The sequence below is a fragment of the Morus notabilis genome, unplaced genomic scaffold (genome assembly GCF_000414095.1).
Source record: "Morus notabilis unplaced genomic scaffold, ASM41409v2 Scaffold539, whole genome shotgun sequence".
In the NCBI taxonomy this organism is placed as follows: Eukaryota; Viridiplantae; Streptophyta; class Magnoliopsida; order Rosales; family Moraceae; genus Morus; species Morus notabilis.
This window is the reverse complement of record NW_010360293.1, coordinates 102,849-118,971: the sequence shown is the minus strand read 5'-3', so window position 1 is coordinate 118,971 and position 16,123 is coordinate 102,849. Positions and strand designations below refer to the sequence as shown.

Genomic DNA, 16,123 nt, shown 5'->3' with positions numbered 1-16,123 from the left:
TCATGCAAATGATTCTTGAAATACATAACATTAATTACTTTATACAAATCCAACATAGAAGAGAGAAATTATGTGGAAAACTAATCCATCTTGTTAAGACATTCACGAGGAATGATGTTGCGGTAAAGGAGTGAGTTTTTGTTTAACCTTTTAACAGTTGGTCCTCATTTTGAAAAGTTGCACAACTAGGTCCCCCAAACTCCCATTTTGTTAGTATTTACATGGCTCCACCACTGAGCGAGGGTGGGTATAGTTACAATTATCTATTATAAATAGGGACACAAATATAATATTTTTATTGAGTAGGATATGATATAATATTCTTAATTTACTAGAGACAAAAAAATTACAGTAATTTGCCTTAAAATGTTTGTTTCAAATTTTTAGTTAGGATGCGTGGTCCGAGTAAGAGTAACGTGACTAGCTTAGAGATATAGAGATACTAGTCACTGAGTCAAATATAATGCTGACTCTAATGAAACTGATGAACTCGCCTTAGGTCTTGAGAGAGCAGAGCGACCCTTACCCTTAAGACGAGGAGAACTAACAACTCAAAGATTTTGTAAATCACTTAGATTTTTTATTTGTTGATTTAATGAATTTAAACATCAATTAAATCTTTTTAAGGTAAAAAAGGTGATAAAATCAATTGATTATGATTGGTGCAAAATTAAATTTATTAATGCTTGATAATTTTAAAATGAGGATCTAAGTGTCAAAATGGGAGTTTGGGATCCAGTTCTCCAAAATTTTGAATTCGGAATCAAGTCCTAATAAAATAGAAATTTTAAAAAGAGGGATACAAGTCAAAAAGTCAAAAAATTTATGGGATTCTTCGGTAGACCGTCTTACTAGTAGGATTAATTTTTTAACTGTTAGATATGATCAAAATCAAATGAGATTGAAAAAGTATGCAGAACGTACAGTTTTTGATACATATATGAAGGCTGAAAACGGTTGAAAAAAATGAAACTACGGCCTCGTTCGTTTTGCTGATTCGAGTTTAGAATTCGAGTTGAGATGTGATTTTATGTGAGAGTTTTTTACTGTAGTAAAAAAGTTAGATGTGACTGTTTGTGAGAGCTTTTTACTGTAGCAAAACTCGAATCAGCGAAACGAACGAGACCTACATGTAGTTTCACTTTTCTGGTCCTACGGGAGAAACTCCCAAAATTTAAAACCCAAAAAAGGGACTTTCTCCCGTACATTAATATACCGGTGAGTTAGGTTTTATGTCCCTCAAATCTGTATAAAATTACATAAAAAAAAAAAAATATGCAAATCTAACGGTTCAAAAAACTTGTCCTACAGCGTACCAAAGAATCTCTGAAAAAAACCTTTATCTTTACTGCTCTTCCAAAAACAACACGTAGGTTATTGGTATAAATTTGGGTTTTCTTAGAAATTAAGTTTTTTGTCCCTTGAATATGCATAAAATTACGTAAAAATAAAGAGTACGCATATCCAATGGTTAGAAAGACATGTTCTATCGATACGTCTAGCGTACTGAATAATCTTAAAAAAAAACCTACATCTTTACTGCTTTTCCAAAAACAACACGTAGGTTATTGGTATAAATTTAGGTTAAAAAATAAGAGACTATTCTCAATAAACCGTCTTATTAATAAGATTAATTTTTTAACTGTTAAATTTAATTAAAATTAATTTAAATTTAAAAAATAAATAAAATAAATAATTTTTAATATAAATTTAACAACTAAAAATAACTAAAACAATATAAAACAATGAGTAATTTATTTTTCTGATTCTACTGAGAAAACTCTCTAGAAATAAAACATTCCCGTATCTTCTTGAACCTGTCTTTACGTGATAAACACTTTTTGACACCAATACATATATGCACGCGCACGTACACACCATTTTCTTGGGAGTCTAAAAAACTAACTAAGTCCCTTCTCTCCAGTTTCATCCTAGCTAACTTTTATGATTACTAATTTTCGTTTGCTCCTTGGGAAGAGAAGAGACAAGAACTAAGAAAGAATATAAATAAACAGTTATTCTTCAACATTGTCTTCACATCATAGTCCTTCCGTACTGAAAACATAATGGGCCCGTTTGTTTGCGTTTTCGTTTTCGTTTTTCACGGTTTTCAAAGCAAAAAAATGAAAACGGGTGTTAAAAACGTGTTTGGTACAATTTTTTTTAAAAAACAAAACCAAAAACGTTTTTGTCTTTTTGTGGAAATCAGAAAACGAAAAAAAAGTGTTTTTATTTTCTTGTTTTCGTTTTCTGTTTTCTGAAAAACGGATTTCACTTTTTTTTTTCTTTTTCATTTTCTTCCCTCTTTTCTGAAACCGTTTTTGTATTATATATGTTTAATTAATATATTTATTTAATATATTATTATTTAATATATTTAATAATATTATTTATATAATATATTTAATAATATTATTTATTTAATATATTTAATAATATTATTTATTTAATATATTTAATAATATTATTTATTTAATATATTATTACATGTTTTCAAAAATTAAACCACCAAACGCAGTTTCAGTTTTTTTTAAAACTGAAATCAATCTCTAAATAAAACTACCAAACGCATTTTTAGAAATAATTCGAAAATAAAACTAAAAACGTTTTCATTTTCATTTTCGTACAGAAAATAAAAACGTTTTGGAACCAATTCCAAACGCACCCAATATATAAAAGAGATGTCTCAGACTCAGATGCAAAAGAAGACAAAATAAAATAAAATAAAAGAATATCCATATCAACAAGTTCAGTTCTTTATAAAAGGCTCAAGCTTGAGGTCGTTTTCTTCTTGAAATTAAATAAGCTTGGGCATATCCTTGACAAAGATTATGAAAACAAGTTAAGTTTGAGAAAGTCAAACGTGCATGGAAGTAACTGGTTATAACAATTAGTGGATCAGTACTAATTATCCATGCATGACGCACCCACCATATATATTATGTTCCATATATAGATATATATATATATATATATATATATACACATTCATTATGACCAAATTAATGAGGTAAACTAACAGGGAAAGAAGCCCATAAAATTTTGAGCAACTCAAGCTGTGAATGCCACAAAAATATATAGGGAACGAAATCTTTAGAGCAACGAGATAGAAAAGAGGTTAAAAACTTAGGACTCGTTCATTTCGCGGATTTAAATTTTCAATTCGAGTTGAGATGTGATATTTTTTTAGAGTTTTTTACTGTAACAAAAAAAATTAAATGTGACATTTTCTGAGAGATTTTTACTATAAAAATCTAAAATTAAAAACTCAAATCGGTAAAATAAACGAGTCTTTAAAAAAAAAAAAAAAAAAAACAAATTTCATCATCAAAGAAAAGGACAAGATGTTTGAAAAGATAGGCAGAAAGTGGGGGGGCACTTGGGGATTGCTTGAAGGGAAATGCAATTTCCAAATTAGTTCGGTGAAACCCTTTTTACCAAAAATGGAGGTTTCTTAAAGGCCATGCTTAGATTTCCAAATCTGCACACCACAACTTTTTCCATATTTGAAATGCGGACTCTCTCTCTCTCCACTTTCTGAGAGACAAATGATAATACTAAATAGATTGACAAAAACGAGTCAATAGATTGGCTTTCTCTGATACAGATTTTGCTTCCCCTTAAGAAAACCAAGCGCATAGCTAAAGACCAAAGTGCTTTACAGGAAGATAATTTTACGAACCACACAAAGCACACAGAGAGGGAAAAAAAACAAAAAACTATATTACACACAAAATAAATAAATAAATAAGCAAAGAAAAGAAGAGAGAGAGAGAGATGTCTATCCAAGGAGTCCCACCTGAAAGATGAAGCTTTCCGTAGTTCACGCCCAATTGCAGAGAAAACAGTGAGATGGGATTAGACATGAATATAATCTGACAAACTGTTTGTGTCATCCAATAGTACTGCATTAGCGTTTTCATGTATCCCTAGGTCAAACAACAATTATAATGCTTTTGTTGAAACTAGTTGTGGCTCGTGGGATATTTTTATTAATTGATAATTTTGTAAAAATTTTTAAAAAAAGGTTCAATATGAGTGGTCTCACTTTCTATATTTAAGGAGGTTAACCCATACAAGATTGATATGCCAATTCTTCTCTCTCTCTCCTTCTTTTTTTTTTAGAGGAGATCAATATATAATCAATATTAAGGTTCACTCGTGCTTTTAGCAGAACAACATATAGAAGCCACCCGTTCATTCCCCCTTATGGTTAGACTCGAACGATGATTGAGAAATGTAATCATAATAATAAGCTAATTATAACTGTATATGCAACTTTACCACAACCGATATACCAAATTTTCTCAGAATATAAAGCAGAAAATCTTCTAACACCTATCTCTCTCCAACAAGTGGAAGATGCAATAGTTCTATGAGTTGGTGTTTTTCTCTTGGAAGGGCATCTATTCTAGATTGTGAATAATAAGGAAATGCAAAAGGACAGTCGTGTTATACTTATCTTCTCTCTCTCTCTCTCTCTCTCGTTTTCTTTCTCTGAGATATGAGATCTCTCTGAAGTGGCACTTGTCCTTGCTACCTCGGCCTTGACAAATCAACACTGAATTGATAGACGCATCCACCAGAATCAGTACTACTCTACCATGCAGTACACGCCATTCTCTATCTCACATGAAAGATCAAAATAATAATAATAATAATAACAATAGTAACGGAAAGAAACAAGACAGAAATCAGAAGAGGAAAGGCCAAGTGGTCATCTTATTTAAACACATGAATTTTCCAAAAACCCTCCACCAAAACGAAGCAATTGAAAACAACCAAACTCCTTCATATATACTTGCATGTATATGTATAAATATGTACGGATATAGATATTTCCTTCTCCTAATCAACTAGATACGAACCCCCTTCCGTGAAACAAACGATCCATAATCCATTTTACCCTTTTACTTCCACAGCTGATACTTTCCACATTTATATATATATATATATATATGTGTGTGTGTGTTGCACTCTTAAAGATTTCATCAAATATATCCTCCACCGCCTTTCTTCTTAGTCAAAAAAAAAAAAAAAAAATCTCCACTCTTCTTTTTCTTACAATAGGACAAGCAAGTACATATAGGCTTACCCTTTTATCCTCCTCAAATATTTCCGTGCATTTCACTTACACCCACACGCCCACATATATCATATATGGAAGCCTTTGGCCCTAATTCTATCACCTTACCATTTTCCTACACCTTCGCTACTTCAGCCACAACTAGTAGCAGCACAAGTATTATGTCCTCCTGCAGCTCCTGCTGGATGGACGGCAGGATTTGGAGCAAGCTCCCGCAGCGCCTTCTCGACCGCGTGATCGCCTTTCTCTCGCCGCCGGCGTTCTTTAGGGTTCGCTGCGTCTGCAAGAGATGGTACGGCCTCCTCTTCTCCCCCGCCTTTCTCGAACTTTACCTCCAACTTTCACCGCATCGACACCACTGGTTCCTCTTCTTCAAACACAAATCCCTCAAAAACTACGTCAATCTCACAAAAACCACCGACGACAACAACAACAATAACACAACCTCATGCGCCGAAGCATTCCTCTTCGACCCTTACGATCTTTCATGGTACAAGCTCTCTCTTTCCGATCTCATTCCCTCTGGCTTCTCTCCAGCTTCTTCTTCTGGAGGTTTGATCTGCTACGTCTCGTGCGAAGCCGGCCCCAAAGGCCTTATTCTCTGCAACCCAATACTCGGTTCTTTAATCCAAATACCTCCAACACTAAGACCACGTCTTTTCCCTTCCATTGGCTTAGCCGTTAGCCCTACTTCCATCGACGTTACCATCGCCGGAGACGACCTGATTTCCCCTTACGCGGTGAAAAACCTAACTTCCGAAAGCTTTCATATCGATGGAGGTGGGTTTTATTCTCTCTGGGGAACCTCCTCTTCTCTCCCTAGACTCTGCAGTTTCGAGTCCGGTCGAATGGTTCACGTCGAAGGGAGATTCTACTCCATGAACTACAGTCCTTTCAGCATCTTGGCACACGACATTTCGTCGAACAGTTGGTGGAAGATCCAAGCCCCGATGAGGAGGTTTCTCAGGTCGCCGAGCCTTGTGGAGAGCAAAGGCAAACTTCTCCTGGTGGCTGCCGTCGAGAAGAGCCAGCTGAACGTCCCCAAAAGCCTGAGGATTTGGGGGCTGCAACCGTGTGGGATCACGTGGTTTGAGATGGAGAGAATGCCGCAGCAGCTTTACATTCAGTTCGCGGAGGTCGAAAATGGAAATGGATTTTACTGCGTTGGTCATGGGGAGTTCGTGGTGCTAATAGTCGTTGGGACGGAGAAAGCGCTTCTGTTTCATATGGGAACCAAGAGATGGCAGTGGATTCCGCCGTGTCCGTACGTTAATGGCGGCGGCGGCGGCGGCGGGGGGGAGCTGCATGGTTTTGCTTATGAGCCGAGACTGGCGACGCCGGTCACCGGGCTTCTTGATCAGCTCACGCTTCCGTTTCATCAGTCTTACAATTAATGGCTAGTATCTTTAACGTTGATAATTAAGCTGTGTATTTTTCGTGTGTTTTAATATGTGCTTGATCTTATGTATCATGTGGTAGCTAGGTAGTTAGTAGTAGAAGGAAGTGGTTTCTGGGTTTTGTTTTTAATTTCTCATGTTGTTAGTTAATGCTGTTGTAGTGTATTATCGGTGTATTAGCAAACTTGTGCCACGTACTTTTAATTTCTGTCACAAAATTTCATTGTATCCTTAAATTGTTCAATTTCGTCTGATATATTTCGTAAGGCTAAACAATATACAGATAAAATAAAAAATATATTTCTTTTCAACTATTATAACTAATAAAAGAGAACTTCAAATGATTAAATAAAAATAATAGGATGTCTTTTAGTAATGACTAATGACTATTCATGCAGTTTGGAATAGAGTAAATAGTATATGTTTATGCTTTACCATGGTGCTTTATACCATATTAGTGTTTTGCCATATTTTTTTATCCATGTGTTTATATAATTGTTGTATCATGCATGTGGAATTCCATAATCTTGCATGTCTACACAAAAGCAAGAAAGAAAAACACCAAAAAAAAAAAAAAAAAAAATTGGACATGTCTACACAAGTTTGTTTTAGGGTGTTTCTTGTTTATTATTTTAAAAATTTATCTACTCTTTTGGTTATTATAATATATGGAAAATACCGCTTGGATGGATATATGTTTTTAATGTAATTATCACATATGTATGTTTTATGTTAACATCTATATACATATACATAAACAAAAATATACAAAGAAAAACAAACCGTCTCTTATTTTGTCCAAAAAAAAAAACCTTAAGAACAAACTGGGAAATGGATGAATGAAATAAAACGAGATGAGAAAAGAAACTTTTTTGTTGTATTTTTGTTATGGACATAGATCTATATCTCCTGCAGTCAAATATATTGTGATCAAGAAAGAAGTGGCTGTAAATTCATGAATTAGTTAGCTGGTTCTCATTTAGCTATAGTACCTATGCAATGCACGATATAATACATTTTCTAAGACCCATTTATTCATTGTAAATATCGAAAATAGGATATCTGCTATTTTATTAATTCGCTACGAATAATTAAAAAGAAAAAGAAAAATAATGGGACGAAAACTTGTTTACCTCAATAATATTGATAATTATTCCAAAACTTTAGAGTATATATATTATTATTTGAAAAATGGAAGAGAGAAGACCTAGCGAGCACAAAGAACATTCAAATTACCCCCACAAACTATCACACCCCAAGTCCCCCACTCAATATTTTAAAGATAAAAGGAAAGAAAAAAAAACTGTATAGAATACAAAACAATCAAATAACGGGAAAGCAGACAAATGAATCAACGGAGCATAAATAAAAGTCGTTGAATATATATATATATATATATAGATAAAGTCTTTAAAAAGTGTCTGACTGTAACGACAGTTGTATAATTATGTATAATTGTGTATATTTACATATAACGTCGTGTATAAAGTTATAAGAAATGACAATGTATATTAATCTTCGAAACATGTATTTTTTATAGCAATTAGTGAACACATAACATGAAAATATGTATATTGACTGATTTGTTGTATTTCATGTTAAATATACACGACTTTATATATAAATATATACGACTTTACATATAAATATACACAATTTATGCAGAATTATACAACTATCGTTTCGGTCAGGTACTTAGACAATTCTTATATATATATATATGAATAAAATTAAGTGACGTGTATGTAATTATATGTATATGTGCTTACATGTAGGCACTGATCAATAAATAGAATCAGCACTAGTTTATGAGTTTGGACAAGGCATCAGACAGAAATGACATGCACTTATTCGAGAAAAAAAAAACAAATTATTGAACAATAAAATTTATCATTATAAAATAAATATGATTGAGGATTGATTTATCTTTTATTATTGTAGCATGATTATATAATGTCCATGGAGTCCCTATGTAAGCTCACAAAGTTCGAGTTGACAGATCGACAAGATAAACTTGTAAATGCAACCGGTACAAGAAATTATTAGTTTATTAGTAATTAATTAGTGTATTAATAAATACTAATTGATATATAATAAATTAATAGTATTATATTTACTAATTAAATTTTATCTAAATAATTATATAATTAGGTTAATAATTCTAATTATTTATTTAATATTTCATTATTAATATATTGCACAATCAATCTTTGGTAATTAAAATTTAACTAATAATTAATTACTAATTATCAATTATTATTTATTAATCATTATTGATCAAGATTTTATAAAGTTAATAACTAGAAATTGATATTTATTATTAATTAATTCATTACTAGTTATTTATTATTTATTGATTATTAATAAATTACTAATTTAATAAATTATAATTTCTATTAATTGCTAATTATTTATTTATTAACCTATTATTAATTATTTCACTATTAATATATTATACAATCAATTTTTAGTAATTAATCTTGAACTAATAATTAATAACTATTTATCTATTATTAATCATTAATTGTTATGGATTATTCTATTGTAAATTTAATAATATAAACTAATATTTAATTATTAAAAAAGTAATTACTACTAATTACTTATTAATGGTTTACTCATTAATAATTATATGTTAATTAGTAATTAATTATTTTATAAAATACCTTTAATAAGTCAAAGAAAAAATAACTTTTGTGGCGTTTTCTATTTGCCTTCACAAAAAATGACACTATTATCAAACTACTTTAATCATTTTCAAAAATACATACTAAACAAACATTGTTTAGGAATCATTTTCGGAAATATGAAAAACATTTTGAAAGAAAAACTCTTTTTATCTTAATGAAAATTTATCTCCGTAAACGTAAAAAGATAGCCCCACATCCCATCTGAACTTCATAAGTGAGGCGTATTTTTATGCCTCATTGGAAATAAATTTTCATCAGGACAAATAGGTTTCTTCTTTTTGGAAAATAATACTAAACACGCACGCATATTTTTTTTTCTAATTACTTTTTTAAAAAAGAAAACAAAAAGGAAACAAGAGGAAAACAATCGTGAAAAGGGACTATTTCCCCACTGATGGGATATTTTTTACTGTTAAGTTTAATTAAAATCAAATAATATTAAAAAGATATAGATAGAATCTATACAAATTTAATCATAAAAACAATTAAAAAATTAGTAGATATTTAATTGATAAATTTATAATCATAATTTAAAATTATATTTAATTTATATTTTTTTTATAAAAAAAATATTATAATAAATTATGAATTATAATTTAAATTATGATACAAATTTATTAATTAAATATTTTTTAAGACATATTTAATTTATTAATTTAAATTTTTAATTTAAATTGAGATATAATTTTATATGAGAATTTTTTATTATAATAAAAAAATTAAATATAATTATTTATAAAAATTTTTTACTATAATAAAACTTAAATTTTAAATTCGAAACAACGAAATTCACGTATCCTATGATTTTAGTTTTCTTATCACAGTGGAGAAACTCGCCGTGAAAAGCCCCAAGCCTAAAACCCCAGCAATCCACGACCACAAGGCACAAGCCTCCGTACACGCACCAGTGGAAAGCGGCACCATTTCTCCCAAAATTCCGAAGCAGAACTTGATTGATGCTGCTAAGAATGAAAGCTTTGAGAGCTCTCCGAACCCTAACGTCCCTCTCTTCAAATTCAAAAGCCCCCAAAATTCCCTTAAATCCTTCCTTTCCCTTCCGATTCTACGCCGCCCAGCCTCAAGAGGACGACCCATCTTCCCACCCCACCTTCTCTGACTCCGAAAATGCGTCTGATTCTTCGGTGTTCGACAGTTCCCATTACGCCATGCCCGGCTTCTTCGGCTCAGACGCCACGGCTCCTCCGAAACAACCCACTTGGGACAAGCAGTACAGGGCAAAAGCCGACGAGGTGATATTCGGGAAGAAGAAGAAGAAGAAGAAGAAGAAGACCCAGAAAGAAGAAGAAGAGGAAGAAGAAGAGGTGGAGGAGGAGAAGAGAAGAGCGCTTGCCAAGGCTCTTCTCGAGGCGGCGTTGGAGGCGGCCGACGACGACGAGGACGACGAAGAAGAAGACGGTGATTCGGTGGTGAAGGAGGAGGACCAGAAGTCGCTGTCGGTCGGGATTGTTGGTGCCCCTAATGCAGGGAAATCTGCGCTCACTAATTACATGGTTTGTTTTGTTTTAACTTTTATGCTTCAGTTTTGTAAATTAATTGATGTTATAGGCATTGAAATATGAGTATGTTAAATATGATTTTTTTCATTTTATTTTGTTTTGTTTTGTTTAAATGTTCATAGGTTTATAAGCCCTTTTGGTAAGTTAGGAATAATGGAAATGGGGGATTTTGTTTGTTCCTTGGATTTTAGTCATGGAACAGTAAGATAAATCTCGGGTGTTTTTGCATGGTTTTAGAATGCTATTTTGTGTAAGAAGAATGCATTATCTCCTCATTGATTAAGACTAGTTATACTTCTTGGATCTCCATTGAAAAAATATGATTGGGGTTGCTTGTCTCTACACTATGTAGTGCTTTAAGGATTTTTGATTGAAAATGAGAGTTCATGAGAGGTTTTCTTGGGAATCAATGTTTTCTGGTGTGGGTGGCCCACACCAAATGGATGACAATGTGGGCAGGGTTCTCATTGCAAACCCTCATTATCTTGAACTTAACTATGGTTAAAAAGTGCTACATGGACTGAGTTTATATGAATAACTTTGCTAAACTTCTTACATTTGTTATTTTTTATAAGAAACAACATGTGTTGTTCAAAAAACAGGAACGAAACAATGTGAAGGGAAAAAGTGACCGTTAAGTACTTAGAGAGAAAACAACAATAGCCGCTGACTCATCATTAAGCGTATTTTGAATCATCATTGCCAATAAACGTTCTACTTTTTGTACTATCCACTGTACCTGAAATTTTCTTTCCAAGCCGATTTGATGACTAATGACTTAGCTACTTTCAAACATAAGCCTCTGAGTGAGTTCCGGGATTTTTTGGACTACAAGAGACATGTCACTGAATATTCAAAATGATTTATTATGTTAAATTTCTAGCATTATCTTTTAATTTTATTTGCTTGTACTCTAACAAGCAGCTTTGCTTGATGGTCAGTTCTGCCAAAGTATTTTGATATATTGTATTTATTACAGGTTGGAACAAAAGTTGCAGCTGTTTCACGCAAGACAAACACCACTACACATGAGGTCTTAGGAGTTATGACAAAAGGAAATACCCAAATTGTACGTGTCAAAATTCCTGCTGATGATACGTCATATATGAGATTCTTGCACTTGATACTATACGTAGTTGTTAGTATGAACCACATAGTTAATTTTTCTACTGAACTTGTGTTGTGGAAGACTTTACTTTGACATCAAATAAGATAAGTATCGAAACATTGTGGCATCTATTTCCATATGATCCTTGAAGGATAGGGTTCCTTATGTGTAGAAGATCATGATGATGAGTGATAAGCTTAGGGAACACCATTTTTTGGTGGCAATAATATGTTGTTCGGGACAAAGTGATGTTAACCCTTTTGATTATCAAGCTAACTTTAGGGTTCAACCTGAAATGGGGCGTCAATCGTCTTTGACATGCAGTTGTAGAAAAGGATTATTAGTTAAAGATGAGAAATTTTCCCACTATCAGTTAATATCGAAAGCTCTAATCTTTTTGTTCAAAATTATGGCGTTTTAACAGTTTGTAATATGACTTTTCTGACTTCATTTATGCCTGCACAGTGTTTCTTTGATACCCCAGGGCTTACATTAACAAGTAGTGGGCAACCATACAAGGATATAAAGGTTCGGGTAGAAAGTGCTTGGAGCTCAGTTCAATTATATGATGCGGTTATTGTAATCTTTGATGTTCACAGGCATATAACAAGGTTGGCGGTCCATCGCATATCTGCTTCCTCCTTTTTTTTTTTTTTTGCAACTTTGTCTGCTGATCTCCCAACTTTGCAATGTCTACTTAAAGCTATATACATATTAAATGAGTTGGGCTTACACTTCTACCCTATAAAGAATTATATTGACATTCACTCCTTTTGGGTCGGTAAAGTAAAAGATATTGCTTCTTAAACATCATAGACTATGCCACTATACCTATGGAGTTATAATATCAGTATTATTATTTATTTGTGTAATTTTGTGTACATATCACTTCTTTCTCAGGTATTGCTACCATATTAATTGAACATGTAATTTTGGATTACTTACATCTCATCTCACGCATTTCTATCAAACTCTAGAATGAATTCCACATATTCAAGTGAAAACAAAAGTGAGACTTTTCTTGAGTGATAAGTTTTCTACTCAGTTCTGCAAACTTCATCTGATTCACAGTTATTAGTTATTTCTGTTTAAAAAGAAATGCCTTTTGCTTATTTACGACTTCCATCCATGCAGGCCTGATGTAAGAGTAATAGGAATGATAAAACGTATGGGAGCAAAACCACATGCAACACAAAAAAGAGTATTATGTATGAACAAGGTTGATTTAGTCGAGAATAAGAAAGACTTGTTAAAGGTTGCTGAGCAGTTCAAAGATCTTCCTGGTTTTGAAAAGTAGGATTTTCTTGTAGAATAGGGATTTGAGGATTTTCCTCTGTTTTTCCCCTAAAGATTGCTGTAACTTAATAGTTTCTGATTGTTGACCATTTTGTCTTGTAGGCATTTCATGATATCAGGGCTAAAGGGCTCTGGAGTTAAAGATCTTACGCAATATTTGATGGAACAGGCACGTGCCCTAATCGTTATGCCACCAATATGTCGCAGCGTTATCAAACAACTTACATTCTGACAGATATAGACGTACATACATATACATACATACATATATATATATAAGTATTTATGGTCTGTATAAGTAAAAAATTATGTAAAGCTAAATTTGCAATCTGTTCATTTCTTGTTGGATTGAGGAAGCAGGTTGTCTAATTGAGTCATTTCCAAATATAGTTCTGGAGTTAGTTCTTAATGTAGTTCTGGAGTTTTAGTTGAGCCCTGAAAACTTAGCTTCTTTGCATGAGCATGCTTATCTTTTCTCTTCATTCATTTTATTTATTTATTTATTTTGTCTCTTTTAAGTTCACACCTGATTGTCTTTTCAGTTGTTTTTTCATGTTTAGGCGGTAAAAAGACCTTGGGATGAAGATCCATTCACTATGAGTGAGGAAGTTAGGAAGAACATAGCATTAGAAGTTGTCCGTGAGAGGTTGTTAGACCATGTTCACCAGGTGAGCTCAAATTTCTTCAATCTGTAGCCATGGATGTCATTTTTACGTCCAAAAACATTCTGACTATATCAAGGGGTGAAAAATTTGATCTTCAAATAGTGACAATGAGCTTATTTCAGGAAGTTCCGTACGGTATCGAACATCGTTTGGTAGACTGGAAGGAGTTGCGGGATGGTTCTCTCAGGATCGAGCAACATTTTATCACTCCTAAGTTAAGCCAGCGCAAGATTCTTGTGGGAAAGAAGGGCTCTAAAATAGGGTAACCTACTGAAGTCCTTTTATCTTTTTTTTTTTTTTTTTTTTTTTTTTTTTTTAATGTTTTGTAGACAGTAGAAACACGCGTTGATGTGAAAACTTGAACTGCAGTTGTCAAGTTAGAAACATATGGACTGTTTTTCTTATTTGGACTATGTTTTGCTTGCACAGGAGAATTGGCATTGAGGCTAATGAGGAGCTAAGATCCATCTTCAAAAGGGAAGTGCATCTCATTCTCCAGGTTAAACTTAAATGACAAGTTTAACAATTTGGATGCCTTGCCAAGAAAGCATCTTTTCATATCACATTATCTGGATCTGGAAGTGTATATAGAAAAGGAATCCCAGTGTACCTTTACTATAATGTTTCTCAATGATCAACTTTGAAAAGACCATTGAAATTCAGGTTTTTAGAGTGGAGGCAGCGATAGGGGCGGGAACAAATGTTGAAAGATCACCTTCTTGACGGGTGGGCATGATTTATAGTCTTTGGCTGTTACGAATTAGTCATCTTATAGTCCCTTTTTTCGTAAGTTTTTATTTGTATACTAATGTATTGAAGGTGATAAAAGATTTATTTTCCCAGCTTATTATTTTATTTAATTATTTTTTGTTAACATCAGCTTATAAAAGATGCTCTTCTTAATCACTTGCTTTCTTCTTGCCCAAAAGTTGCAGATGTACTGCAGTTTTTTATATCAAGTAACCTCCTATGGCACTTCACTACTTCAGGGGGAAAAAAAAAAATGCAAGTGTTTGGTTTTACGAATAAACTTAAATGGTTCACCACTAGCCAATATAGATATAGATACATTACTTAAGGTGAAACGCCTTAACACTTGTTCTTTGAGGGACCATTATATACAATACATTCTCACATGCGCCATATGCATGAGTAAAGTATTTACTATAAACATGCATTAAATACCAAAATGCCCTTCTTTTTCTACTACTTCTTCTCCTTTTCTTTTTTCTTTTTTCTTTTCTTGTGGTTTCCCTCTTCCCTCCTTACTTTGATAGCGAAACGTGCAGCCCAAGGAAGCCCAAGACAAAATATACATTAAATAGGGAAAACAAACCTCAAAAGTGTATTCATAAAATCCGTCAATCCGATTGATCTATGAAATCTAATTCAATCTGAAATTTTAAATTGGATTGAAAAAAGTTTTGAATTGGACTCGGATTGATATTTTCTTAATCTGAAAGTTTTTGAATCAGTTTGCTCAAGAAGGCTGATGATCTCAAGGTGATCCTCTCGATTCTTCTCTTTTTTTTTTCTCTCGATTCAAATTTCAAACAATTATTTTTTGAATGGCGAGTCGCATTGAAACGATTCTCTCACTCTTTTAGTGTGGCAAACACAATGACTGTTCGACCCTTCAATCCTTCAAAAAGTTTTAAAAATTTTAAGTTTCAAACGCGATGAACGATTGGTGTTTTTGATTCATTTTTATTGTTGAAGTTTGCGTATTTCTATTGGATTTTTTGGATTGATGGACAGTTCGATGCTATTTAGAAAATGCTCCTAAAAATAGAAAAGGATAATAGTCAAATCTCAGTTTCAGTGAGTTTTTTTTTTATTCTGTTAGATTGAAATATCAATTTCAATCCAGGATTTATATCTTTAAAGTGCTTTCAAATAAAAATAAAGCACAATTGGATTTCTTGAAAGTTTGAGTGGCGCACTGGGGAGGTTGTTTCTTCTTTCAATAGAATCAGCCTAACAATAAAAGTAGTGAAGTAATGTTTGGAGTCTTTAGAGTAAATCAATAATTTTTCAGTTATCAAATGCATTGGCTTTAGCCAAATTACGGCAACTACTCATTTAGGAAGTTCATTAAAATTTTTGACTCATTTCGAGAGACTCCGATTGATTTAATATTTCAATCTGACTGAATGTCTTTTTCTACGTATTGATTTATTGTGTCGTATATATTTTGCTTGATTGGTTTTCAGCTATTTGTGTCTCTCTCTTTCATTGTTTCTTACTTTGTATTCTTTTTTTTTCCTTTTAATGTTTTTCCTTCTTTTTATTGGTTGTCTTCTATTGTGTCAGGCTGCTCAAATTTTTTAGAATTGATTAAAATTTATTTTCATTATTTATTGG

At 32.6% G+C, this 16,123-nt stretch overlaps 2 protein-coding genes across 3 annotated transcripts; both read left to right on the top strand.

Annotated features, from left to right (window-relative positions):
• Positions 1 to 5,160: 5,160 nt before the first annotated feature.
• LOC21393175 (protein UNUSUAL FLORAL ORGANS) lies at positions 5,161 to 6,480 on the top strand. Its single transcript, XM_010096313.1, has one exon. It carries the CDS (start codon positions 5,161 to 5,163, stop codon positions 6,478 to 6,480), a length of 1,320 nt encoding a protein of 439 aa, XP_010094615.1.
• A 3,492-nt stretch (positions 6,481 to 9,972) lies between these two features.
• On the top strand, positions 9,973 to 14,598 carry LOC21393174 (GTP-binding protein ERG). Of its 2 annotated transcripts, XM_024164392.1 has the most exons (8): positions 9,973 to 10,684; positions 11,670 to 11,759; positions 12,264 to 12,409; positions 12,933 to 13,091; positions 13,197 to 13,263; positions 13,655 to 13,762; positions 13,882 to 14,021; positions 14,189 to 14,598. In XM_024164392.1, exons 1-8 carry the CDS (start codon positions 10,130 to 10,132, stop codon positions 14,271 to 14,273), a joined length of 1,350 nt encoding a protein of 449 aa, XP_024020160.1. In that variant the 5' UTR covers positions 9,973 to 10,129; the 3' UTR covers positions 14,274 to 14,598. The 2 variants fall into 2 exon arrangements, with proteins under 2 accessions (XP_024020160.1, XP_024020161.1); XM_024164393.1 differs by lacking the exon at positions 12,933 to 13,091.
• Positions 14,599 to 16,123: the final 1,525 nt, after the last annotated feature.